The 26,624-nt window shown below is 37.4% G+C and overlaps 2 protein-coding genes across 3 annotated transcripts in view; both read left to right on the top strand.

Annotated features, from left to right (window-relative positions):
* The first annotated feature begins 627 nt into the window (after nt 1-627).
* Nucleotides 628-5,196, top strand: LOC103976158 (phosphatidylinositol 4-phosphate 5-kinase 6-like). Of its 2 annotated transcripts, none has more exons than XM_009391360.3 (8): nt 628-2,008; nt 2,728-2,892; nt 3,007-3,172; nt 3,265-3,381; nt 3,476-3,669; nt 3,768-3,874; nt 3,949-4,042; nt 4,541-5,196. In XM_009391360.3, exons 1-8 carry the CDS (start codon nt 777-779, stop codon nt 4,827-4,829), a joined length of 2,364 nt encoding a protein of 787 aa, XP_009389635.2. In that variant the 5' UTR covers nt 628-776; the 3' UTR covers nt 4,830-5,196. The 2 variants fall into 2 exon arrangements, with proteins under 2 accessions (XP_009389635.2, XP_009389636.2); XM_009391361.3 differs by having other exon boundaries at nt 3,019-3,172.
* A 1,260-nt stretch (nt 5,197-6,456) lies between these two features.
* Nucleotides 6,457-26,624, top strand: part of LOC135630883 (ferredoxin-dependent glutamate synthase, chloroplastic-like) — a 31,245-nt gene continuing 11,077 nt past the window's right edge. The window contains exons 1-15 of the mRNA XM_065138161.1: nt 6,457-6,943; nt 7,529-7,841; nt 8,229-8,671; nt 8,787-8,918; nt 9,901-9,999; nt 10,205-10,275; nt 10,985-11,081; nt 13,993-14,085; nt 15,314-15,459; nt 18,422-18,581; nt 19,518-19,628; nt 19,708-19,923; nt 24,221-24,378; nt 25,728-25,857; nt 26,532-26,590. Of these exons, the coding sequence (XP_064994233.1) occupies nt 6,665-6,943; nt 7,529-7,841; nt 8,229-8,671; nt 8,787-8,918; nt 9,901-9,999; nt 10,205-10,275; nt 10,985-11,081; nt 13,993-14,085; nt 15,314-15,459; nt 18,422-18,581; nt 19,518-19,628; nt 19,708-19,923; nt 24,221-24,378; nt 25,728-25,857; nt 26,532-26,590 (2,507 nt within the window). The 5' untranslated portion in view covers nt 6,457-6,664. The remainder of the gene's footprint in view (nt 6,944-7,528; nt 7,842-8,228; nt 8,672-8,786; nt 8,919-9,900; nt 10,000-10,204; nt 10,276-10,984; nt 11,082-13,992; nt 14,086-15,313; nt 15,460-18,421; nt 18,582-19,517; nt 19,629-19,707; nt 19,924-24,220; nt 24,379-25,727; nt 25,858-26,531; nt 26,591-26,624) is intronic.

Here is a 26,624-nt window from a genome sequence, read left to right on the forward strand (position 1 = left end):
TATTTACCTTTTGATTGTCATTATCAGATCATTAGAAAATTATATTTTAAACTCATAATTAATTTGATTGAGATTAAAGTTAATTTATATTATTCATAGTATTTTTGAGTAGTTCTTACGATATTTCGATTAGTTCCAACTTTTTTTAGAAATAATTTAGATATTTTTTAAATTAAAGATACTATTTAAAAAATTAAATAAGAATATCAATTGAAAAGTATTTAAAATATAAGAATTTTCTAGAAAAAAAAATACTTATACATATATGTTATATTATATTATTCTATGCATCATTGTCATTTCTGTTATACGAGTCATGTGTTGGTTCTTTGGTCCGTGCGTACAAAGCAGTGGACGGACTCGTCGTTGCTCACGGATGAGGATCTCCTCCCAGAAGCCAGTGTAATAACGGCAGGCTGGAAAATAGGCACGTCCGCCTCTTCCGACCTTCCAGTTGTTGGGAGGAGACGCAGCGCAATACAACGAAACAACGCAACAAAACTCTCCTATTTTGTTGCCCTTTTTTTTATTTTTCATTAATAAAAAAAAGAAACAAAAAAAAAGAAAAGAAAAAGAAAAGAAAAGAAAAGAAAAGAAAAGACATAACCCCATCGCCTCCCTCGTTCTTCTCTTTTCTTTCCCTCGGTGTCCTCGGCTTCCTCCCTCTCCTTGCCGATCGGCGTGGTTTCGGCAATGCTTTTGTTGGACTCGGTTGTGATGCTGCGTCAGTAGAAGAGAGAAGAGGCGGGGATACGTACAAGAGCCGGAGGAATAGAATGTACAAAGCGCAGCAGCACAACGCCAAGGCGTGGGAGTCGGCCATCCGGAAAGCACAGCAGCAGCTGCACCAGCGCCGCTGCATCTGCCCCCTCTCGCCCATGTCTGTCGCCCCCGCCGGCGACGACTCCGGATCCTCCTCCTCGCCCCGCGGAGGGGGCGACGACGGCTCACTCGAGGCCGAGGCCGAGGGGGAGGACGAGGTGTACCACGCGGAGCGCTCCTTCCCCATCGGCGACCTCTACATCGGCCAGTGGTCCCGCGGTGTGCCTCACGGCACCGGCAAGTACCTCTGGACGGACGGCTGCATGTACGAGGGCGAGTGGCGGCACGGGAAGACCACCGGCCGCGGCAAGTTCTCGTGGCCCTCCGGCGCCACCTACGAGGGCGAGTTCAAGGCCGGGTTCATGGACGGCTTCGGCACCTACACCGGCGCCTCCGGCGAGACCTACTGGGGAAGCTGGTCCATGAACCTGAAGCACGGTCACGGCAAGACGTCCTACACCAACGGCGACTACTACGACGGCGAGTGGCGCTCCGGCCTACAGGACGGCCATGGCCGCTACGTTTGGCGCAATGGGAGCGAGTACGTCGGGCAGTGGCGCGCCGGGCTCATCCATGGCAGAGGATCCCTCATCTGGGCTAATGGCAACCGGTTCGATGGCGGGTGGGATAATGGATGCCCGAGGGGCAACGGCAGCTTCCGATGGGCTGACGGCAGCCTCTACGTCGGCGAATGGAGTAAGGAGAATGCCAAGATCGAGCAGAATGGGGTGTACTACCCTTCGCCCGCTGTGACTTCCCCCACGGCACGAGATCCACAGGAAGCCTTTGCAGTTGACCTCCAGGAATGCAAGATACCGTCGGGGGAAACTATGTCTTTACTTCCCTCACAGAAGGCCATCAATTGGCCTGGCATTGAGGTGTGGAGGTCTCCCAAGGTCCCTGAATCTGGCGCCACCGACCGCTCCAGGATTCAGGCCTTGGTCGATAACGCTGATCATTGGTTGCCGCCCAGAAGGCCGAATGGTAGGACGCATCCTGTGCCCTGGGACATGGTTGATAGGAGTAAGGTACCTGTGAAGGGTGGAAGTGAGGTGGAGCCAAAACTGCCAATGAACCCACCACACATGGCCTGGCCACCTCCAAGACCAGTGAAGAAACATGGAGAAACCATCACAAAAGGGCACAAGAATTACGAGCTTATGCTCAATCTCCAGCTCGGGATCAGGTATTGTTTTCTTCTGCATGGCTATTTGTAGCCTTTGGTGGATGCTACTATCATGCATATGGTGATGAAGTTGGTTCTCTTATTAAAGGCATCAACATTCAGATAGTGCAGAGGTCTTAGGAACACCATGGTGCAAAACCATCCTAAGAATGGTCCTGTCCAATTGGCTTTCATGTGTTGAAATGTGTAATTTCATTACATTAGTTGGCTGTGCGTTCATTTTCAATTGTCCATTTATGTTATTGCTAAAAAGATATGTAACATTTGAATAAAAATAACTCTTAAGGGTAAACATGTAGGTTTTGTTTTTTCATTTACGGCTTTATATTAGCATGGTTATGAACTCAGAAGAGTCTTCTTCTCATTGGATCTGATATTTATATCTGAGATTTTCGGTCAGGTTTTTCTTCTTTTTTTCTTTCAGCTAGAATTAACTTCAGCTGCTTTGTATAATTGATATTATGTATTTTTTGGCAGAATCAGATTTATCGATGAGTTGTGACTATGAAAACAAAAGAATTTTTCTAGTGCTAATCTGTTGTAGGTTGGTGCACATATAAGATTAATTTATCACATCTACATTGTATTGCAATGTGCATATGATTCTCAATAAAAGAGATACTAAGACAATGGACATTACTAGTTTATTTATAAGATAAATGATTGTTATGTATCCTTTTTCTCTGGAGTTCTTAGATTTAATGTTTGTTGACATACAGACATGCCGTTGGAAAACAAAGTCTATCTCATATGGAGCTGAAATCATCAGCCTTTGACCCAAAAGAAAAAGTGTGGACAAAGTTTCCTCCTGAAGGATCAAAGCATACACCTCCACATCAATCATGTGATTTCAGATGGAAAGACTACTGTCCGTTAGTATTCAGGTAGGCCATTGACTTTTGCTTTGTTGTGCCCCAAATGTCCCGAGAGTTTTTATTCTTAAACTAGTTCAGACTTTTAAGACTTGACGAGACATTATACTTAAATTGAATGTTCAGGACACTTTGCAGGCTGTTCAAAGTTGATGCAGCAGATTACATGATGTCTCTTTGTGGCAATGATGCTCTTCGGGAGCTATCATCTCCGGGAAAGAGTGGAAGCTTCTTCTACGTGACTAACGATGACAGATACATGATAAAGACAATGAAGAAGTCTGAAGTAAAAGTGAGTTTCTTTGCCCATTGGATTCATTTTTTCTATTTAAAAGGGGGAAACCTATTCCTGATCTACCCAATACATAACGTATTGTTCTACAGGTCCTTCTGAGAATGCTTCCAGCATATTATAACCATGTCCGGAAATTTGAGAACAGTTTGGTGACCAAGTTCTTTGGTCTTCACTGTGTAAAGTTAGCTGGATCTTCACAGAAGAAGGTCAGAATGTGGGTCTCAGTGAACATCCCTTTTGATTGGAAGATTTATTTTCATGATACATAATGTTTTGCATTTTTCTGTTACAATTAATCAGGTCCGCTTTGTTATAATGGAAAATTTGTTCTGCTCTGAGTATGCTATTCATAGGCGCTTTGACCTGAAAGGATCTTCCCATGGTCGGATGACCAGTAAGCCAGAGTCTCAGATTGATGAATACACTACTTTAAAAGATCTTGATCTTAATTTTATTTTTCGTCTCCAACGGCCTTGGTTTCAAGAGTTCCAAAGGTATTGTTATCAATTATGTGTAGTTTCATGGAATTTTGACCCTAGAAGCTCTATGTTTTTCTTATGTAGAATAGAGTTAACAAATGTGCCTTCTACAGGCAAGTTGACAGGGACTGTGAGTTTCTTGAGCAAGAGAGGATCATGGATTATAGCCTTCTAGTGGGAGTCCACTTCAGAATTTCGAGAGAGATGCCTTTGCTTGAAGGTTCAATTTAATATTTCTGAAATGCCATCAAAACATATGATTCTAGTTTACTGACTTCATTTACTAAGTTGCAGATCTGTTGGTGAAAGGTGGTGTCGTTGATAGCAAAAGAGAAGCAACATTGCAGCCTCCAAGAGATGTGGATCAATTTCTTTATGATCCAAATAGGTATAACCATTATGATTTAGTCACTTTGTTTTCTTTGTTACGTGTCCTCTTGAGAAGTATTCTTATTATTATTCCAAACTATTAGGGGATCTTTTGACAACGCAGTTAGATAGTGCAATGTGCCATGCTTGCTTCTTCTATATATTCTATTCTCTTGATGTTTAACATGTGACAAATAGTGTTCCTTCGTAACTTTTTCATGGTTTACTTGTTAAATCCTAACATTAAATTGTTAAATTCAGACTGTCTGAAATGCCTGACACAGTTATCTCTAATTCTATGATATTGATATTGAAATATGATTCTTCATGATGTTAATGCAGAAGTTTGTGCTATATTTATTTTAACCTCCTGGATCTGAAATCATTTCTCACTGAATGCTTTGTTCTGTGTTCGTATGCATTTGTTATAAAGCATCTACATCCGTAAAACATCAAGCCATTGACTTCTGCAGACTAGCCCTTGAGTTTTTTTCCCCCTCATATTTGGATGCTGTAGGGCGGCAAAAATCCGACTAGGAGTGAACGTGCCAGCCAGGGCTGAACTGTCAGTTAGGAGGAGTTATAGCGATTCCCAGCTTATTGGAGAAGCCACTGGGGACTTCTATGATGTTGTCTTGATTTTTGGCATTATAGACATATTGCAAGACTACGATATCAGCAAAAAACTAGAGCATGCATACAAGTCCATTCACTTTGATCCAGCCTCAATATCAGCGGTAGATCCGAAACAGTACTCGAAACGCTTTCGTGACTTCATATACAGAGCTTTCACAGAAGATGCCTGAACAAAACTCTTAGCTGAAAGCATCAACAGGCTTTCTTGGTTGACTTGTACTTCAGGAAAACACCCAAGAATCTGGTCGGGCAGCAAACTGGGCTCTCAGCTATCGGCACGGCACACATGTACATTACTTCAGTGTGATCAACATCAGATGTTGCTGCCTCAGCCACAACTGAGACCTTGGAGCTCAGCCTGTGGCTCCCAAATGTGGTTCTGCTGCAGTAAATGTGAATATGGCTTCATTCATTTCACTAATCATTTATTTGCACAGGTAGTACTAATTATCTTAATGCGAGGTATGATAGAAAAAATGTAACAAGGAGCATGTAAGCCATTTAGAGTTGTAACATGCATCAGATGTGATTTCCTTTTTTTTTTTTTTTGTTTTCATTGGAAGAGCAACAGGAATTTGCTAGATACTGTACAGGGTTGAAGAACAGAACCTAAGATTGTGTTAGCATGTAAAGCATGTCAAAAGAATGACAACAGAAGCAAGCTTTGTCACATGTGGATTTGTCGTATATGCTAACTTAGATGGTCAACCAGCCATGATGCGAAGTCATCAAGATAAGATCAAATCGCTCCACTCTGCGTCTTTGATTCTTATGCTGTGTAATAGAACACGAACGGCGTAGAATCTCCTGACGGATCTCATTAATAAATGTAGACCGTCTGATCCTGACGACTTCCTCCACGTGCTCCGCTCTACTTGTACATATATCCGCTACCCAAGTTGATGGTGGTAAGTATTATTTTAGCCCTTAATAAGGTCACGGAGGACGTCTTGCAGACTTGTTTACGCTTCTCCGAGAAATGCCAAGCGAACCCAGATTCCTCGTGGGACCCATCAGGGACCCACTCTATCTATCCAATAATCTCGCGGGTAGGTCGTCCGGTACGGGAAAATTGAAGAAGGAAAGCCAACGCTTCCCGAATATTCATGGCGGCCGTCTCCTCCGGCCTCCACGAAGACGTCATCACCGACGTCGACACGCGTCGTTTTAACGTGTCACCTTATTTGTGGAGTAACCACACGCAAACGAGAAAAATAAGCCCACTGTTCTTTGGTAAGCATGAGATAGATCACTGTAGCCCGTACACAAATTATAACATAATTAGTTATATTATTAATGAGGGAAAACATTCTGCCAGTCAGATACTGTTGCATAATATTATTATCTTCGCAAAGCACCTCCACTTCGCATAACATATCGAATAATTATTATCCTATGAGTTTATCCGTAGCATACATACATTATGCATTAAAATTAAAATAGTAGTTCGATACCATCATTTGGGACCAAGTAAAAAAAGGGGTATAAAAGACTGGATCAAACGAATGTACAAGTCGTAGCCAGCTACGTGCCACGAGGAGCGCAGGTGCAGGCATCGGTAGGAAGACACCATCTCATTGGGGCTCCGGTCGTCCTGCAAATTTGGATCCACTGGCTGGGGTGGGTTCCAAGAAGTGGCTCCCGCTTGTTCGTGCGATACATATGGCGCTGTGGCAGCACTTCTGCGCCGAGGAGCACGGCAGCCACAACCCCCTTATTTGACTCCCGAAACCCAGAGAGGCCATTTATCCCAAGAAAATTTCGGCCGTTTCCCTGCTTCACCCTTCCCACCCTTCCCTCTATATCTCATCGGTGGAGAGAGACGTGAGAGGAGGCGGATTCTCTCTCCTTCCCTCTCCCTATCTATCCTTTCGTATTCCACAAACATACTCACTCTCCCTCCTTCCTCTATCCTCATCTCAGCGCCTCCACACGATCCATCTCTCGTCCCCTCCCCCCCCCCCCCCCCCCGCCCCGGGCGAGGGTTAGAGACACCGCCTCGCGAATGGCCAGCCCGTCCAATCACTTGCCCGCTACGCCCAAGATCCTCCTCCGCTCCTCGCCGTCGAACCCGATCTTTCTCGCCTCCAACCGGAGTTTGTTCGTCGGCGATGCCTCCTGTCTTAGCCGGCGGCGGAGGCGGCATCGGGCGGCGGCGCTCAGGGGAGTCGGTGCGAGCGGATGGTCCTCGGCGTCTGTTAAGGCGGTGCTTGACGTGGACCGCCAGGGGGCTGCTCTCAGGGCGTCGGTGGTCAAACAGCGTCGTCCGGATGATCGGCCGAAGGTATAAACTTCCTCGAATGTTAAATAAGATAACGATAGTTGGATCTACTGTTTTGTAGTTCTTCGTTTGTTGAATACGCCTTTTTTGCCTTTCCGATACACGTGAGTTTACTTATTGATAATTGAAACCGATCAACAGCGTCGAATGTTCTTCAGAGTTCGGAGTTTCAGGTCAGCAGCTATGCGATGGATTTGCTTGCTTTGTATCTGAAATCTTGGTCTCTGTTGGTTTTTCTACTGCTTAGTTTTTCGTGGACGGTCGAATCTTGTAAACATTGTTCTCCCCTTCTCGCACATTATATCGATGCACAAGGAGCTTATTTTTGTACGGAGTCAGAGTGCTTAGGAACTGTGATAGATTTTCTTCATCGTATAATGGCTGATAGATATTCTGTTAGATTGAACTATAAGAATTTGAAGTAAGACCTGTAAAGTTGGCTACAAGGGGAGCAACATTTCCGGTTTACATCAAATTCCTATTCTTGAATAGTAGTAGCTTGGTCTATTTGTTCTAGCGCATGATTATCAACAAATATTGCATTGGATATTCTTTTTTTTTTGCAATAAATTTTTTATTTCTTATCAGGTTGCTAGTTTGAGCGATATCATCTCAGAAAGAGGAGCTTGTGGGGTTGGGTTCATTGCAAACTTGAAGAACGAGCCTTCTCATAAGATTGTAAAGGATGCTCTTACAGCTCTGGGTTGCATGGAACATCGTGGAGGTTGTGGGGCGGATAATGATTCTGGTGATGGGGCTGGTGTGATGACTTCAGTTCCATGGCAGCTGTATGATAATTGGGCTGTCAAACAAGGACTTGCTTCCTTGGACAGGTCGAAGACTGGCGTTGGAATGGTTTTTCTTCCAAAAGATGAAAAGTTCATGAAAGAAGCAAAATCAGGTACTGCAGAAAATGCTTAATTTCTGGTTAGTTTGATCTCCAAAGTATTTTTACCTTAATTTTGTGAATACAACATTTTATGCTAATTAGCTACATCTATGTCTGGTGCTTATGTATACAGCGATGTCCATTTAAAAAATCTAAAGGATTTTACTTTCTTTTTACCATATTTTGCATGTTGTCTCACATTTCACGTATGAGTCAACTTTCTGCTGCTTTTCAACGTTTGGATTATTAATTTCTTAGCCAATAGACATTATCTCAGTTTCTCTTCATGTCAATGAGTAGAAAAAAGAGTTTACTTACTGTTTCCTTCTTGTTTTCATTTTAATCTCCACTATTTTTATGAGCTATGTGATTTTGAACTGTTGTTTTTCTTTGTAACAGTAATCTCGAAGATATTCTTAAAAGAAGGATTGGAGGTCATTGGTTGGAGACCTGTTCCGGTGAATTCATCAATAGTTGGTTACTATGCCAAAGAAGCAATGCCTAGTATACAACAAGTGTTTGTCAAAGTTTCAAAAGAGGAGAATGCCGATGACATTGAGAGAGAATTATATATTTGTAGAAAGTTAATTGAAAGGGCAACAAAATCAGAAGAATGGAAAGATGATGTCTACTTTTGTTCTCTATCAAATAAAACAATAGTTTACAAGGGCATGCTTCGCTCAGAAGTTCTGGGACAATTTTATTTGGACCTCCAGAATGAACTTTATGAATCTCCTTTCGCAATCTATCATCGAAGATATAGCACTAATACTAGCCCCAGATGGCCTCTTGCGCAACCAATGAGGTTACTTGGTCATAATGGGGAGATCAATACGATACAGGTCTTTTGTTCTTGTTTCATTATTTAGTGGTTTGGTGTCTATTATTTTAACATCAAGGAATCAACTTATTTGTTTCTGTAAAACAATTTCTTAGAATTTTTTTGTTTAATTACAGGGGAACTTGAACTGGATGCAATCTAGAGAAGCAACACTAAAGTCCCCTGTTTGGCGTGGTCGCGAGAATGAAATTCGGCCGTTTGGTAATCCAAAGGCATCTGATTCAGCAAACCTTGATAGTGCAGCAGAGGTATTGTCCTGCTCATTTTGATTATATATTTTTAAACCCTACATAAATTGGCATATAAAAGTGATTTTGATTACATATTTTTATAACAGCAACAACCCACGAAGAGCATACATGTGTTGTGTGGTTTCAGTTCCTGTTGTTACCATTTGACTGGATATATGTATTCATTATCTGTTATCAGATCTACATGAGGTAGTAAAATTTATTTGATTGGATGACTATAACTACAGACAGTGGTACAACCTATCTAGTGGACAATTTGATTTTTCTTTATTTTCTTGTAGAAAATTATGTTGCGGCTTTGTCACATTGAAGCTTGTTGTCATCATACAGACAAGTAATATCTGACATAGTGACTTTCTCTTGTATTTATGTACAATGTATTATGCTTATTATACCAAAGCAAGTGCATGTAATCCATTTATTGATCCAGATCTAGGATCTGGATGATTTGATTTGATATATTATATTCATTATAATTACACTACATGTGGCTTTCTAGCACTAAGCATCAGTGTGCCTAGTAGTGTTATGACATCATATGCAGCATGTATGATATGTGCTCCATGCTGTCTCGTACAGCCCAGCAGTGTCATCAAGAATTCTTTTTGTGCTTAAAAGTTAAAAAACGATGGCAAACATGATGTAGTTACTTAAGCTTGATTATCACTTGCTGCCAACAATTCCACTTCTCGATGTGCACCTGTGGAGTTCAAATCTTCAAGATCTTTCTTTGGTGCTGGGCAGGATTATGATTATTGATATTATGGTCTAACTTTAAAACCTATTGGGACCTTAAAAACCCTAAGCGCTGTTTGCTGTTTTTTGATTGATGCACCATGCTGATGTTGTCTTGGTAGTTGAGTTTCCTGCTCACTCCAACAGCAGCAATAACAAGTCTTCTGGCTGATCAAGTTTTTTTTTGTTTTATGATCATTTTTGATAGGTTTAAATTAATATCATTCTTGTTTCATGTGACCAGTTATTACTGCGAAGTGGTCGAAGCCCAGCAGAAGCTCTTATGGTTCTTGTTCCTGAGGCATATAAGAATCATCCTACACTGATGATAAAATATCCAGAGGTAGGATTTTCTTGTTGTTATAAGATTTGGTGATTGTTATGCAAACTCCATTCTTGAAAATATTCTGTCTTCATGTTTGTATTTTGTGCATTTTCATCTCTGTGGATTTTTAATTGTCAATCCATTTTATTCAAAAAATAATTCTGTATGCTACTTTTATTTCATCCTTTATTTTTTTTTCAAAGTGAAGTTTCGTTTGTTTTAGGTTGTTGACTTTTATGACTACTACAAAGGACAAATGGAAGCTTGGGATGGACCTGCCTTGCTTTTATTCAGGTATCATATGTTGGATCTATCATGGCTTAGTGGTCAAATTTGTCCTTTCAACTATTTGTTTGTGTGCATTTAATAGTTGAATGCTGTTGCTTTTGATTGTGGCCTTTTGTTATTTATTTTAGTGTGTACTGGAGAAACTTTATGGTAAATTATATGTTTGCATTGTTTGTGTGTAGCCCTAGACATGGTGGCTTGAAGTTTTTATGACAAAGATATAGCTTGTGTCTCGGGAAAATGTGTGGATGCCTATTTTAGCTTACACAGAAGTTTGTTCGACTTTGAATGGTAAGGGGTCAGTAAGACCTCTCCCTAGTTAGAGTAGGATTCAACTTATTGCTGTCCACACACACACACACACACACACACACACACACACACACTCCAGAAAAAAATTGCCTAAGTTCTCTATAAATCCATTTTTGATGTGTGACTAAACCAGGGTGTTTTGTATTTTCTATTTATAGTTGCTCAATATGTATAACTGGTGTTCTTATGCCATTCTGTTAAAACAACAATTTGCTTTGAACAAAATGAGTTTAGTGTTTTTTACTATGATTGGGAAAATTATCTGATTTTTTTAACTTCAGACTTTTGTCGATGTATTTCACTGTCATATGTAATTAAGGATCTGAATTTGAGGAAGCAACGACTAAATTAATTTTGTCTCATGATCTTTTATGCCACAAGTAACATATTTTGGCTGAAATAGTGATGGAAGAACGGTTGGAGCTTGTCTTGATCGAAATGGTCTTCGTCCTGCTCGATATTGGCGAACAGTCGATGACATTGTCTATGTTGCATCTGAGGTACCATCTGTTTCCTAATTTTAAAAGTAATAAGTCATGGATTCTTTGCTATTATCTAAACAATATTTGAGGTATGTGGTTTTATTATTTAATTATTGTCAGAATTGTTTCTAGTGGTGTCTTTGTTGTCCCATAGAATAATTTCAAGTGGCATTATCTTTTACAGTAAATTGTTTGAAATTATGTCTCTTCATGACCATTAATATAATCTGCCTGTTTAAGTATAATAGTAAGAAAGTAATAAATTGGTTTTTTTAGCATACAATAATCTATACAAAAAAAATCCCAAAGGTGCTAAGTGTAGTCTATTCTGTTACTTATGAACTGCTCATTAAGAGAGCTGTATGGTTTCAGGGAAGTTGCATTGGACATAATTGACTTTGATATAACAGTAGTATTGTTTCAGTTAAATTGATATGGACAGCCATTCTTCTAGAATCCTTAAGCATTTCATCTCCGTAGTCCAATTAAAGGAAGTCATCAGAAAGCAAAAATATTTCAAATCATTCCTACAAAATTTATAAATACAGTATAACATAAAAAATTTACATTTTTTGGTAATTGAGTCTGTTGCCTTTCCAGTATAGAGTGAATAAAAAGATATAATGTGATTCTTATTCAAGGTTGAAAGTTGAAACAAATCTTTTACTTATGTTGATAATCTTAAGATAAATATTCTTTTGTTAAATTTTGTTAATAGATGAAGTTCATAATATAGAACAGTAGTTACTTTCTTATAACTAAATGTGCTTTAATCTGTTATCGTAGTCAAGCATATCCATTTAAAATTTTGATTTTGAGCCAATTGATGCCCAAAGTCTTTCTTGGTTGTTGTGAGTATTAGGAGTGGAGATGGCGAATTACTGTGGTTTCCTCGTCAGTAGGTCTTAAATCACAAATCTTTTGATACAGTTACTCACTATTGGCATCTACTATCGGTCTAGATGCTGTGTTTGTTAAACATGTTCAGTTTTTTAGGGTGGATAGAGACCATGACCATCTACTTTTTTTTTTCATTTGTTTTACATTCTCAAGCAATTTATATATAAAGATTGCACATATTGTTTTATGTTGTTGGTCAATTCATGCCTTCCAGAAGAGTACTGTTCTTTACAGCAGAGCTTGTCATTTTCTCTTTCTTTAGACTCTTTGCATTTCTACAGAATTTGGCATGGTTGCTTCATGATCTCATGAACTGAAACTGCTACCAATAACAACTCTTTCTAAGATCAACTAGGTTTTCTAGGTAAGAAGTCAGTTCTATTGCCTTATCCCTAGGAAAAGTTGGCACCAACTTTCATGTTAGTCATAATTTTAAATTGTTCTCTATTGCTAATTTTTATTGCTTATATGGACAAGCAGTATTTATTTTGCTTGGCAAATGCATCTTATTATACTTTTAGGCAAGGTAAGTTGTTTGTTAGTTAACTGTTCAACCATTTGGTCAACTGTATCTTTTGGGGTGTAGCTAAAGTACTAAACAAAGAATTTGGATTATGTAGATGCAATTTATATAATATTTGTTAAGATAGTCGAGTAAACACTTATTTCAATATTGCTTTCTTGCTGTTTTCTGTCTTTTAAGCTGTGAATACTAGATCTAGTTGTTGTCTTTATGATGGTGGATGATGGGTGACAAACCATGTCACCAAATAGACTCACCTAACCTACTAGATTCGTCAAGTCTGCATGCAGCCATAAATTGAGCGACCAACGTTTCTACTTCTGGCATTGATTGAGAAGACATCTTAGATGCTTGGTAGGTTTTTTTATGATGGTGGATGATGGGTGACAAACCATGTCACCAAATAGACTCACCTAACCTACTAGATTCGTCAAGTCTGCATGCAGCCATAAATTGAGCGACCAACGTTTCTACTTCTGGCATTGATTGAGAAGACATCTTAGATGCTTGGTGGGTTTTTTTGGCAACTTTTCATATGGACATTGGTCCATGATTGATGTCTGTAATTATTGGTGAATATCCATGCATTGTCACTAAAGAGTATAGTCCATGATGAAGGTATATTGGAAGAGCAAGTTTATTTGCTAATTTTTTGTACATAATTTCTTCATTAATCTGTCACTTAATGAACATTTACACTTGTAGACATCATCACATATAGCTGAGGATTACAATGTTCCATGGTCCTAGTGTTTTGTACTTTAGTATTGCATTAGTCATCAGTTTTCTGGTTAAAGGAGCTTGGCATCAGTTTTCTGAGGGCGTTCTGTTGATTATTATACGTCTTCAGTTTCACGGACCTCATGTAGAAATGCTAGATGCATGTCTATAAATTGTAGATCTATCTATAAATGTTTAGTACCATATGCCAAGTGAGAGCATAAGAGCCAGCTGGAGTATTTCTTTTCTGGATAATATGAGAATATTGTCTAAACTTCAAATTGTATGAAAAGTTGTTGAACTTGTTATTTCATTTCTCCATTTTCTATTAGAAAACGAGCAGTCAGTGAAGAAGGCTCTTGTCAATGTGGGATTAGGGGATGGTCAATATACAAATAGAGAGGCTGTTTTCACAACTCAAAACTCTGGTCACCTAGATCTAAGAGGAACAATCTTACTATGACAACAAGGCCCATCTTCTGTTCCATTTTCTACTGGTACATCAAAATTAACATTTTAAACAGATTTAGTCATAAAAGCAGCACTTATGATAATGTATCAAATCGAGACCAATTTGTCCTGTGTCATGCATTCTTAAATTTCAAATATACCAGAAAGTGCTGATAGAGATTGAGTCTATTTCACACTATGAAGTAATTTCTATGGTTGGCTTTCAAACACTCGTCGCTTATTTGCTACTTAGTATGGACAAGTGCTTGTTGAATTTATTGTTTTTTGAGGCTTCCTGACCCATTTGTTTTGTTTGTTGTTAATACTTGTTTGTAGGTTGGTGTTCTGCCAATGGACGAATCAAAGATTATAATGAAGGGTCGATTAGGTCCAGGAATGATGATAACTGTTGATCTACAGAGTGGTCAGGTAATTATGCCTTTCCCGTTGTAGCATTGATAATTATTTATTTGATTTCTGTATTCTAAGTGAGGTCTGCCATACTGAAGTGTACCGCCCGTATCGGTCCGACAGGTTGTCGGTACACGGATCGCTCGGTACCGCTACAGTGCTACAGTGCTATACTGTAGCACTTCTACAGTATGAAAAAGTATAAAATTGTTTTGTACAACAGGGTGTACCGCTCGGTATGCCCTGATGTACCGCCCAGTACACTGGTACCGTACCATACCGAGCCCAGGTCGAAACGCCGGTATGGTACGGTACGACGAACCTTGATTCTAAGTATACAATTTAAATTTAGTGATTATATCTTATCATTTATTTAGTCCAATTGGCTTCATATTTGAAGAAAGAGTGACATGTGGGATTAAATTTGTATTTGATCATGTTGAGTTACTGCTGTATCATTGTAGTTGCATTGGTCAAGATTGCTCTTGATCGATTTATGCCAACCAAGAACAATTTGAGAGCAGCAAGAAATTAGTGGTCAGCCAAGATTAGGTTGAATTAGCAGGAATCAGCTGTGATTTAGTTAGAATTAGACTGAGATCAGTAGGAATTGGTATTGGTCAGGATTGGTGGTGGTTTGCATAGGATATAATAGAATCAGCTAGAGTCCTGCAACATCAACTTTGAGACGATCAGGTGATACTTAATTGATACTAAAAATGGGTAGTTATACAGTGATGGATCAGGTAAGCTCCAAATAGACTGTAAACTCTTGTAAGCCAAAATCCTCTCTTCTCCCAAAACAAAGGAAAAAAAAAAAAGAGAACAGAAAGAAGGAGGTTTGTTAATCAACTCAGCGAAATCTAGTCCTACTCAATTGAATCAATGCTAATTGTTCAACAGGTATTGGTTTGAAGTGGCCCATTAAGGAAATTGATTTTTGCTATCAAATAGCATGCTTAATATTTTAAACTGAAACAAATTTTACAAATAGATGGACATCAATTTATGAACTATCAAGAGTGTTCAGTGTTGTTATCATATTATTGTTTATTACTAATAAATAAGTACTAAGAATTACTCTATCATTATGTTTGTCTGTGCCGCATTTTCAATCTTTTCTTTTATCTGATTGTGAGTTGAAAAGGATGGTTGAGTAATTTTTATCTGCTTCTTGTATATGAGTTGTTTCAGCTCTAAATGTTCTGTTATTTTTATTTGTATGTTTATTGTCTATTTTTTGTAGGTTTATGAAAATACTGATGTTAAGAAGAGTGTTGCTTCAGCATATCCATATGGCAATTGGTTGCGTGAAAACATGCGCAATATGAAACCTGGAAACTTCCTCTCATCTGTTGTGATGGATAATGAAACAACCTTAAGACACCAGCAGTAAGGGTTGATTACACTTTAGCGTTCTGTTTTGCAATGCATTCAATCATCTGTAAAGTGTTTGCGTGGATCTTCATTTTCTTCACTCTCTTGATCTGACATAGCATAAGCAGATTAATATAAAATGGGTTATTTATTTTGGACAGTTTACACAATTTTGATGGGATCATTTTACAAGTATTCTACTGTTACCCATCATCATCATGTATTGCAGTACATTGTGTGATTTTTAATTATGGATCTCAAGTGTTAATAGTTTGTGGTCTACAATAAGTGAAAACCCCTTTCTGTATTTCCATTGTTACCAATCTTGCTTTTTTGTTTGTTTTTGTAACATGTGAAGCTGTGAATTCTTCTTGTTAATTTTAGATTGCTGATAAGTCTTCAGTATTATCTGCTTGGTCTTGGTATAGTGACTTGAGCAACTCCTCCATTGAATTTTATCTGTTTCAGTTTAGATTATTTTTTTCAATGTATCCCATTGGATTGCCTCGTGTAAATTGTAAATGTTGAATTATTTAACTATTATGCTCTTTATGAGAAAAGTTGAATGTTATTAAGTATTAACTAATTTTTCTCAGTTATTACTTCTTCTGTAGAACTGAAACCTGTTTCCAAGGACTTAAGTAAAGGACCACTAAATTCAGGTTTGCTGTGAGACCAGTCTGCTAAAAAAATAATATATGAGCTGCATGTATTGAATTAATTCCATACGGTTGATAACTTGGTGTATTGCTCATCAATATACGGTTAGACTGGCAAATACTGGTCAAGACAGTTTAATATTTGGATCCTTGCCCATTTGACCGTATCTTCGTCCCACTCCCTTGAATCACTTTTTGGACATTCCTAAGCTAACGATATTCATATATAAAAGACTCATGTAAAATAGTGAACTGGTGATAGTTTGTGGGGATTTGGTTAGACGGATGCATGTTTGGACTGCAAATTGACTCAAACGCCAGGTACAATTCTGAATGATATGGCTAGGTGAAGCCCCATTTAGTTGGATAAGTTGGCATCAAGTTAAATCATATTATACAATAATAATATTTATGTTTGTATTTAGCAGTATATTTTGATTGTTTAGACTGATTGGCATTTACTGTATTTGGTTAGATGATGCATTTTAGGCTGCAAATTGATCCAAAATCAAGATATAATTCTGATTAATCTTGCTGCAAGAAGCCTTATTAGTTGGATCAGTTGCTGTCAAATTAAGTCATATATTATACTGTAATGTTTATGATTGTGCTGAGTGATATTTTTCAATGTTTAGTTTAAAGTTTGACATGGGGTAGGTGGAGCGGGTTAAGTTTTTGTTTGAATTTGTAATGTGATGTGTCAGCCTTTTGATGCAATTTTTCAGGTTGTTATATGTAACCTGGTCATAGATTATAGAGCTAAAGAGAGTATCTTAGCAACATTATTGTCAGGCAAGCATCATGTACATTTAGATGTTTCTTTCCTGTACATTAACGTACAAAATACACATTATATGGATTATCATGCCACGATCGCTTGCATTTCTGTAAATTAGTTTTGCAGGTAGCTGTCCAACAGTGCTGCTTTTGTTTTGCTTTCAACAGCATTATTTTTTATATTTCAATCCAAGGATTGCAATTTTGGTTCGTACCAGTGTACCGAGTTATGCTCGGTACAGTATGTATCGAGGCATACTAACGATACATCCAAAATCATAAAAAAACCTTCAAAAATAGAAAAAAAGTTAGATAAGGGTTTTTAATTTAGAAATAAATATAAATTTAATATAATTTTAGCAAAAATAATGTAAATTGACCTAATATCGATCAAATTTTGATTAAATCATCATTAAAATCACTAATCACAGCATTAAAAAACTTAATTAAAACTTAATTAAGCCTTTTACCATACAAACATATGATCCAATCCTATATGCATGAAATATAAAGATTTGATCTATTAAGTGTCTAATTTCAAAAAAATCAATATCAAACACACTAATCATAACGTGAAAAACTTTAATTACTCCTTAATTAGCACTATTCTACTATCAAAAATATATCAAACAACATATTAGACATTAAGTCACACACCACATAGAATAGACTTAATCATCTCATAAATCAATAAAAATCGAGAAAGAAAGTATACCTCTTGATTAGAGTGTTCTTCCTCTTAATCCTCTCAAATTATCCTCCTAAATTTGATTCAATTCATAAATCGTAGCTTTGTTAAGTTTAGGAGAGTGAAAATGTGAGAATAAGAGAGCGATATAAGTGAAAAAGAGTTTGAGAGAGTTTAAGAGATTGAGAGAGTGAAATGAGTTGAAAGAGGAGGGAGGAAAGGGTTTAAAAACCCTTTTTTAAGCCTCAAATGGTCAAATTGATTGTTTGAAATAGGGCAATCTCAACCCTTGATTGATAACGGTTGAAATTTGACCATTACTGATCGGTATAGGTCGGTAATGGTTGGATTTCGACCATTATCGCCTGGTAGAAATCCCGTATCGCTCGCTTGATACAGGGTCAAGTGATCGGTATCGCCTGGTAGAGGGCGGTCCGCGTACCGAAATACTGTTGGATTGGTACGAACCACCCGTATCGAGCGGTATGCATCGGTACAACAAACCCTGTTTCCATCCACATTAGGTTGTCATTCTTGTAGAACTGGTTTTCTATGCTTATAGATGTTAAAGCACGAACGTCTGTTTCAATTCTATCATGAATTCAATTTAACTTGGATGTTGGTCAGTTGGTGTAAGATATCATGTTTACTATTTATTTTTTTTTAAAAAAGAAGCTCTATTTCCGTAATTAGGGAATACTAGTCTTATAACAAAATTTGGACGAGTCCTACCAGTAAGAAAGCCCATTAGTTCTTGCTAGTTCTTGCCCTTTTAGCAAGATAATTTTTTTACCGATCTATTTTACTGCACAAAACATGACTCTCGTGCTTATATCTATTCTGTTTGGATCAGGGCATTTGGCTACTCAAGTGAAGATGTCCAAATGGTCATTGAAACGATGGCCTCACAAGGGAAGGAGCCAACATTTTGCATGGGTGATGACATTCCATTGGCAGTAATTTCGCGGAAGCCGCATATGCTTTATGACTATTTCAAGCAGCGTTTTGCGCAGGTTGGTGTAGTTTTAAGATTGTACCATCCTGAAAATGTTTTTTGAACTTTTTCCATATTCTGTGCATATGATTTATGCTTTATATTCATTATATATGTCCTTAAAAAATGTTGCTGAATCTAGTCTTTGGATAACTTTGTTCTTTGCACAGTAGAGATGTTCTCATCTTACCTATGATTTCCCTTCCCCACAAAGAACTAGAAAGTTTTAATTCCTGAATCTGATCTACTTTAGGGCAGGGAATTCCTTTTTGAATTAGTAAAACTTTTTGATGGACTCTGGATCAGTTTCATCTTAGTTAATTGCCATGCTCAATCAGATCTTGCCATGTATATGTTTGGATGTGTGAGGATTCTAATTCCTTCAGAGTTGCTTTCTTCTACATATACCTGAATCTTGGAGATATCTGATGCCCATACTAGTTACCTTTGCAAACTGACCTGCATAAACATAACTAAATTCTGTATATAGACTTAAAGAAAGTGCTATCAAAGAAGAAATTGAAGACTAGCTAAAACTGTTAAAATCTATTTGTCTAGAATTCTTAGTGTTATTATCATTTCTTGTATATGTCAATATTTAAAGTTCACTACTTTACCATCGAATTAGACTATGTAGTTTTGTACTCTGACAAATGTTCAATCGGATGAATGGGACCTGTCTTTTTTCTGCTTCATGCATGAAATTTACATTATGGTTTTATTTCAGCTGGTGACTAATTTTTTATTATTTATTTTTCTACAATCATTGTATTAATGATCTATCTCAATGAGAAGGAAACCTATAGATATACATAACTTCCTTTATATGTCTCTTGGAAAGCTAGCTGCAATCTATTAATAATTAGATGATGTACTAGCAGTTATATTTACCAGCTACCATTGTCTTTATTTGATGTTCTTTATTTCATTATCCTGATCATCGTCATTGCTACAGGTCACGAATCCTGCGATTGATCCCCTCAGGGAGGGTTTAGTGATGTCTCTGGAGGTTAATATTGGAAAGCGTAGAAACATTTTAGAAGTTGGACCTGAGAATGCTTCTCAGGTCTGTATTTTCAATTCGTCCTTTTCAAACTGTGTATTGTGTATTGCATCGATGTTCTTAATGCCTCTTCTTTTGCCAGGTTATTCTGTCAAGTCCAGTGCTGAATGAAGGGGAGCTCGAGTCACTGATGAAGGATCCAAACTTACAAGCGCAAATCTTGTCTACATATTTTGATATCCGGAAAGGCTTAGATGGCTCATTGGAGAAAGCACTGCAAAGGCTTTGTGAAGCAGCTGATGAAGCTGTACGGGATGGTTGCCAACTACTTGTTCTTTCTGATCGTTCTGAGGATCTGGTAAACGTTCATTGTACATATCTGCTGTCTTAGCTAAATTTTGTAATTCTACGTGTTTGTTTAATGATACTTATTGCTGTCTAAAAAATTGCACAAACTTAATTTTTTATTTTATTTAATTTAGTGAATATGTAACAGTTTCCTGAAAAGCTAAAAGTATGCCTTTAGTTTTGCAACTTGATAGTGAGTATTTAGTGCCATAGTCTGCATTCGGTCTTTAATAACTTCAGGTTTGAAATATCAAATATTTTATCATTGTGTATTGCCCTATATATATACTAAATTCTTAGCATGCATATTAGTAGATTAATTTTTTTAAAATCCCTTCTGAGAATATATTCATGTCATGATGAGTGGGCATTTGGAAATTTGTATCTTCTTTGTTAATGTTGTTAAAGATGGCCACCTAGGTGGTGCTTAATTGAGCCCTAACCTAGGCATGATCGTTTCAGGGAGTACTATACTCTTTTTTCTCTTCATTTTTAATTTTTTTATTTCACATTTTGTTAAGTGCTCTTCAATATTGTGTGTTATAGGTTTAGTCTTAGTTTAAAGGTTGATTCAGTTCAGGGGTTACAAATTGTGGTGTAACTTATAATTATTGATATTATTAGTAGTAATGTTGTCATATGTCATCGTGTAAATGCTTAGGTATTATTATTTTTAAAAGCACTAGGCGCTAAGGTTCCAAAACGCCCAAGGCTCTAGGCGCTTTCCCGGAAGTAAGGTGCTTTAGAATATTAAAATATAATAATATATATTATGGTTGATAAATATAATTATAAAAATAAAAATGTGACATTAAATTGAAATCATATAAAGTATCAAATTACATTGTCCATATTCTAATAACAAAAATGCTAAAAGAGGTGGGGAAGGAGAGGGCGATAATGACATACGAAGCTTTGGACGATGGTAGTGGTGGCGGAGGAAGTTGTAGACTGTGGCGTTGAGGGTGGAGGAAGCTACGAATGTGTCCGTTGGCTGTAGAGGAAGCTACGGACCCCTCCCTCGGTAGTGGAGGGAGTTGTGCACGAAAGCAATAGCGGCAAAGGGAACTGCACACGGAAGTAGCTACGATGGAGGAAGCTTTGGGCCTGTCCATCAGTTGCTGAGGGAGCTATGCACGAAGGCAGCAGTGACGGACCAAAGGTGGGTTGGGCGGTAATGTGGAGTCCAGTGTTTCATTAGGTCGCGAGTGCTGGGGGAGGGGGTATTGGGGTTTCATGTTAGGTTTAATTAGTTCAATTGAACCAAGTTACTGTTCGATCGAACCAGAGTTCACATTTTGTTCGATTTGTTGGCATTCACTTGGGCACTCACTCGAGGCACCCAACGTCGTATCTCAGGCGAGCGCTTCACTGAAACATATTGCTCAAACATTGTGTGAGGTGCTCGGGCCTCACCTCGCCTCGCCTCGCTTGAGTGCCTGAGTGGCTATTAAAAACATTGCTAGTTACCTAAAACATGTATTTCAACATATTTAGCCTATGAATTAATGGCCAATGCAAGATACTTGATTGGAACAAGTTTTCTTTGGTTAAATCACTTTCTATTCATTTCTATCAGTCACATGGTCCATGGTCACACCAAAACCAGTTCTTTCTATTAGCCATTGGGTTGTAGGCTTACTAGTAACATCTTCTCTAGGTCCAAACCGTTGAGGCAAAAGATATATTTGAAAGACTAATTTGGGTTTTTAAGTTAATTTTAGTTCATTGAAGTAACGTAAAATGACTTTCTTTATTGATGCAACTTTAGTTTCTTTTGGTTGTAAATTGCTATGCGATTCACCAGTGATTTCAAAAGGTACTCGGGTGCTCACCTAGGCTCTCGGGCGAGGTGAGGCCTGAGTGCCTTGTTTACTATCCAGGCGGTGCGTTTCAAAGAGGCGCTTGCCGGAGCCCAGGCATTGGGCGCTTCGGGCAAGCGCTAGGGTTAAATTAGGCGATCGAACCAGCGTGTTAGGTCTGGTTCGGTTGCATTTGCATTAGTTGGTTCAATCGAACCAACTAAACCACCAATACCAGCCTCTCTTCGTTGCCTCTCGTGACTTCCCCAACCCTAACCGACTCCCGCCACCGACATTTTCTTTTTGCTATCGCTGTCGCTGCCTCTCTCCGCTACCGTTATCGCTACTCTTTGTTGTCGTTGCTCTCCGTTGCTGTTGCCACTGTTGCTGCTCGTCGCTGTCGCTGCTCTCAGTCAGCAGCCTCAGTCTCTTCTCTTCTCACACTCGACTCAGTATACTATTAACAGTATATTCTTAACAGTATACTAACAGTATACTGTTAACAATATTTTATTTATTAGATTAATAATATATTATTTTGATTTTAATACTACCAATTGAGACTTTTGTTAATGTGACATAGTGACATTATACTTAGGATTTTTTTAATTTAATATCATATTTTTATTTAAATAATTATATTTATTAATTATATTATATATTTTTTTATATTTTAGTGACTCGCTTCGCTCAAGCGAGCGCCTAGGGCCTTGGGTGTTTTGGAAGCTTGGCCTCTTTTGATGCCTAGCGCTTTTTAAATCACTGTGATTCACTATGTTTAGATTTAAGAAAATATGAACGACTTGCTATTTTTGAAAAAAATCTTTTCTAAAAATTGGGCCACATAAGTTATTGGGCGATTCATTTAAATGCCGTTGGCAGTGCTCAGACATTAATGGTCACTCACCCACAAACAAATATGTTACAGATCCAATTTAATTGCATGGATGTCTAAATGTTGTTCCTTGAGCCCTTTGCATATCAAATTATGCAAGTTAGTAGGATGCTTGTATCCTGCCCACTTACAATTTAATACTTCTAACCACTTACCCAATTTGTTCTTATCTAGTTTATTTGCTGTGTTCACTGCAGTTCCAACCTGCGTCAATTTCTCAATCCCAAACTATTTGAGATGCTCCTTGTGTACTTTGGTTAATTTATAGATCAAGTTGTACAACGAACTTCATGCTTATTTTGAACTTGATATTCCTGTGCTTGGAAATTTCGTGGCACAAGGATTAATTGTACCAATATCTTGCAACTCATTTTTATTCATGAAGAACATTTGAGAATTTTTGTTACAAACTCTGTATTTTTAAAATGTTGTAGATTATTCAAGAAGAATTTCTTTTTCTTTTTGTTAAGAATAAAATGTTTGTTCAAATTAGAACAAGTATTTGACTTTTTGCTATTCTAAAGGTTCATATTGCGTCCTTAACAGATTGAGTCGAGTTAGATCCCTTTTCATAACATAGTGTGCTTGTCATAGATAAGCTTTTGCCAAAAGATATTTAGGTAAGGTGTGTTCATTAAGCTTGATGTTGACCACTCTTGTAGGTATCTATATTGTCTTTGCAAAATGTGATGTTTGTTGTGGATTTCAATTGGTAGAAAATTTACAAATATAATGCTTTTCATTATGGAAGTCAAAAATAAAAAAAATATAATCATTTCTGTTACAAAGTTTTTAACAATGTGATTATCATACCATGGTTGCTGCTCTGAAATCATTTGTTTTTTTAATTTCGTACTATCTGTATTTATGTGATAAGGGTAGCCAATATATATTATAGTCCTCAATTAAATCAAATGTATATTTCCTACCTACATGACCAGTAACTTACAGCCTAAAAAATTCGTACGGATTAGTTGTAAATTGTAATGACCTATTGGTGCTAAATAATTTCTTAAGTTTAAATGAACTTTTGACTTTCATGACCATTTGGCACGCGTCACATGTTTTGTTCTTTATGAACTCAGTTATAGGCAAGCCTTAAGCAAGGCCTTTTCTAGTTTAATTTGCAATTTTGCTAGCATAACCTAAACACCAATGTCATGGTATATCAATTGTGATATTTGTATTAAAATGAGGATTCAATTAATTTAATAATCTTGATTTATAAGCACATTCTATATCAATATTTGTTGGTTTATCTCCAAAGCTTAAAACTTTTCACTATTCAGGCTAAAGTTCTCTCTCTGTTGCACCCTATTCTATTTTGCTTTACAGATACATTTTGGATAATAATCAGTATCATGATAGATAGCCTCATTAATCTATTCTATGTTTAGTTTATTTCTATATGTAAATTTCTGCTGTGTTTCACATGGAAATCCATAAATATTGTCATTTCTTTTTATACATTTTCTTGTGTAAATTGTTTATTTTCTTACTTGGCCAGAAGCACCATGTTAAATGAAGCTTTTGCTGATGTAGATTACTGAGTTTGTAACTGATCTGTCCCCATTGTTAATCGGTCCTTTTTCTTCATTGTTTTTTGTCAGGAGCCAACTCGTCCTGCTATCCCTGTACTTTTAGCTGTTGGTGCTGTCCACCAGCATTTGATTCAAAATGGATTGCGGATGTCAGCTTCCATTGTTGCTGATACTGCTCAATGTTTCAGCACCCATCACTTTGCATGTTTGATTGGATATGGAGCAAGGTATAATTTTTCTAGGTGTCATATTATAATTGCTGCATTCTTTTCATTATTCAATCTAATATAATTTCTACATTGTTCTATTTCATTCTGTTCAAGTCATTTATTTTCTTTTTCTGATAATGGGAAAGCATGCATCATTCGTTCATATTAGTTGACGGATGAGGTGGGAAGGATTAGAGACCTGGAATGTCTTCTATTATAATGACAGATCCTGTATTTGCTTCACCACATGGATTGTCTAGCTGTATGTACTGGTCCAATGCAACCAGTGCTGAACTGTACTTGTGTCTGAAATAAATTGCCATGCCAATTGGTACAGATGGAGGCAGGAGGAGTACATATTGATCATGTCTTGATATTGGTTGATATGGATCCATACCTTGTTTCGACCTAGCCAATCCAGGCCAAGGCCATTGATCAAACATGTCTTCAAAGTTAGATACTTGTATGGAATATATGAAGTCTGAGATAAGATTATTTTTTAGCATACTTTCTCATATTTTAAAATTTTAAATTGTTTTCTCAACCAATTCCAATCTTTTAAATCCTCTCAATCGTGGTCTGATTATCCCTGGTTGATTTTGATACCAATATCGATCTTGTGAAATGTGGTTTATAATTTAAGAATTAAATAGTAATTGTATTGTTTGGGATTTCTATTTTTTGTATTTTTTTGGCATCTTGGGAGGATTGTCATCATATTCTTTATGATAACAGAAATAAATCTAGAGATGGTTTATTTTAGATCAGATCTAAGAGCCCTAGTTAGGCTATGGTGTCAGTGTGTGAATAATAAGAGAGCAGGCACAGCTAGAAAGGAGGCTCAGTTGTAGTTCTTGCTAACATAATTTTTTATACTCTTTGGTCAAATTACCAGTCCTTATATTTTTTTGAGTACTACTATTTTCATCAGAATTTCACTGCACTTGGATGCTTGAAACTTGACTAAATGTGTTTCCTTCTGATTTTCCCTGCATTCTTTATATTCATTTTGATATTTTCAAGTAAAAATCTGTGAATGTCTTTGGTTTAAATATATAAACCTGTTGTTAACAATCTCATTCAATAATTTTACCTGTTTAGAACACAAGAACTATGTAGATTTTACTTGAATGGTTATCTAGATCAAGTCTCATTTCCTACAAGTAATATATCTTTCCAAGATGCTCTATACTTGCACCAAAATTTTTGCTGAACTTCTTGTACTCCATAGCTGAACCCACTTTGTGGAGAAGAATCTTGATGATAACACACCTGTGCTTCGTCTCAAAAAACATGCTCTCAAAAAACACAGCTGTTTTTGTATGGATGGTAGCACCAGTTAACACCATTATTGATGTGCTTCTCAGTGCGGTATGCCCATATTTGGCACTAGAGACATGTCGCCAGTGGAGGCTGAGTACAAAAGCTGTCAGCTTGATGCGGACTGGAAAGATGCCTACAGTGACAATAGAGCAAGCTCAGAGGAACTTCTGCAAGGTATATGCTTCTCTGATAGCTGAAATTATTAGATTTTCCAGGATAATTATTACACCCAGTTCTATAGGCTGCAGTACAGCTTCCATTGCCACAGTCTTATTATAAATGTTGATTTTTCTATTCTAGTTGTGTTTGTAGATCTGGTAGTAAAAATGGACTTCTGATGCAACTAGGAAGATACTGAGTAATTTTGAAATTAATATGAAGAGATAATAGACTTAGGAAACTGTAGGCCATTTGAAAGATGTTAAATCTGCTCATATGATCATAAAATGGGGAGCTCAGTTCTTAAGACTGCCAATGTAGTGTCTTGGGATGCTTATGTTGTTATAAATCTTTTCTTGTTGTCCCTAGTATCAAGGATTGGAATTTTGAACCTTGAAGTTAAGCTTTCCAAATGAGAATAATTATTGAGTAATTTTTTGTTTATTCTTATAGATTAGATTTTAGCATGAACACCCTTATGGTTATACATGGAGGTGGTGTCCCTCGATAGAACTGTTCATTGGTAATGGATTAAGTACCCTCTTTTTTTTTCTTTGCTGCTGCTGCTGTCCTGCTATCGGAGCAGTTGCTGCTTCTGGTTTTTCTTTTGTTTATTCAATATTTTCATTGTGCATTTTTCTGCTGTTTTTTCTTGTACTGTAACGGCTGTTGATGACGACATTTTTCAGGCTGTGAAATCTGGTCTTCTCAAAATATTGTCAAAGATGGGAATCTCTTTGCTTTCCAGGTTTGTAAAGAGATTGCATGACAATTCTATTTGC

This window comes from Musa acuminata, chromosome BXJ3-2, assembly GCF_036884655.1.
Source record: "Musa acuminata AAA Group cultivar baxijiao chromosome BXJ3-2, Cavendish_Baxijiao_AAA, whole genome shotgun sequence".
Taxonomy (NCBI): Eukaryota; Viridiplantae; Streptophyta; class Magnoliopsida; order Zingiberales; family Musaceae; genus Musa; species Musa acuminata.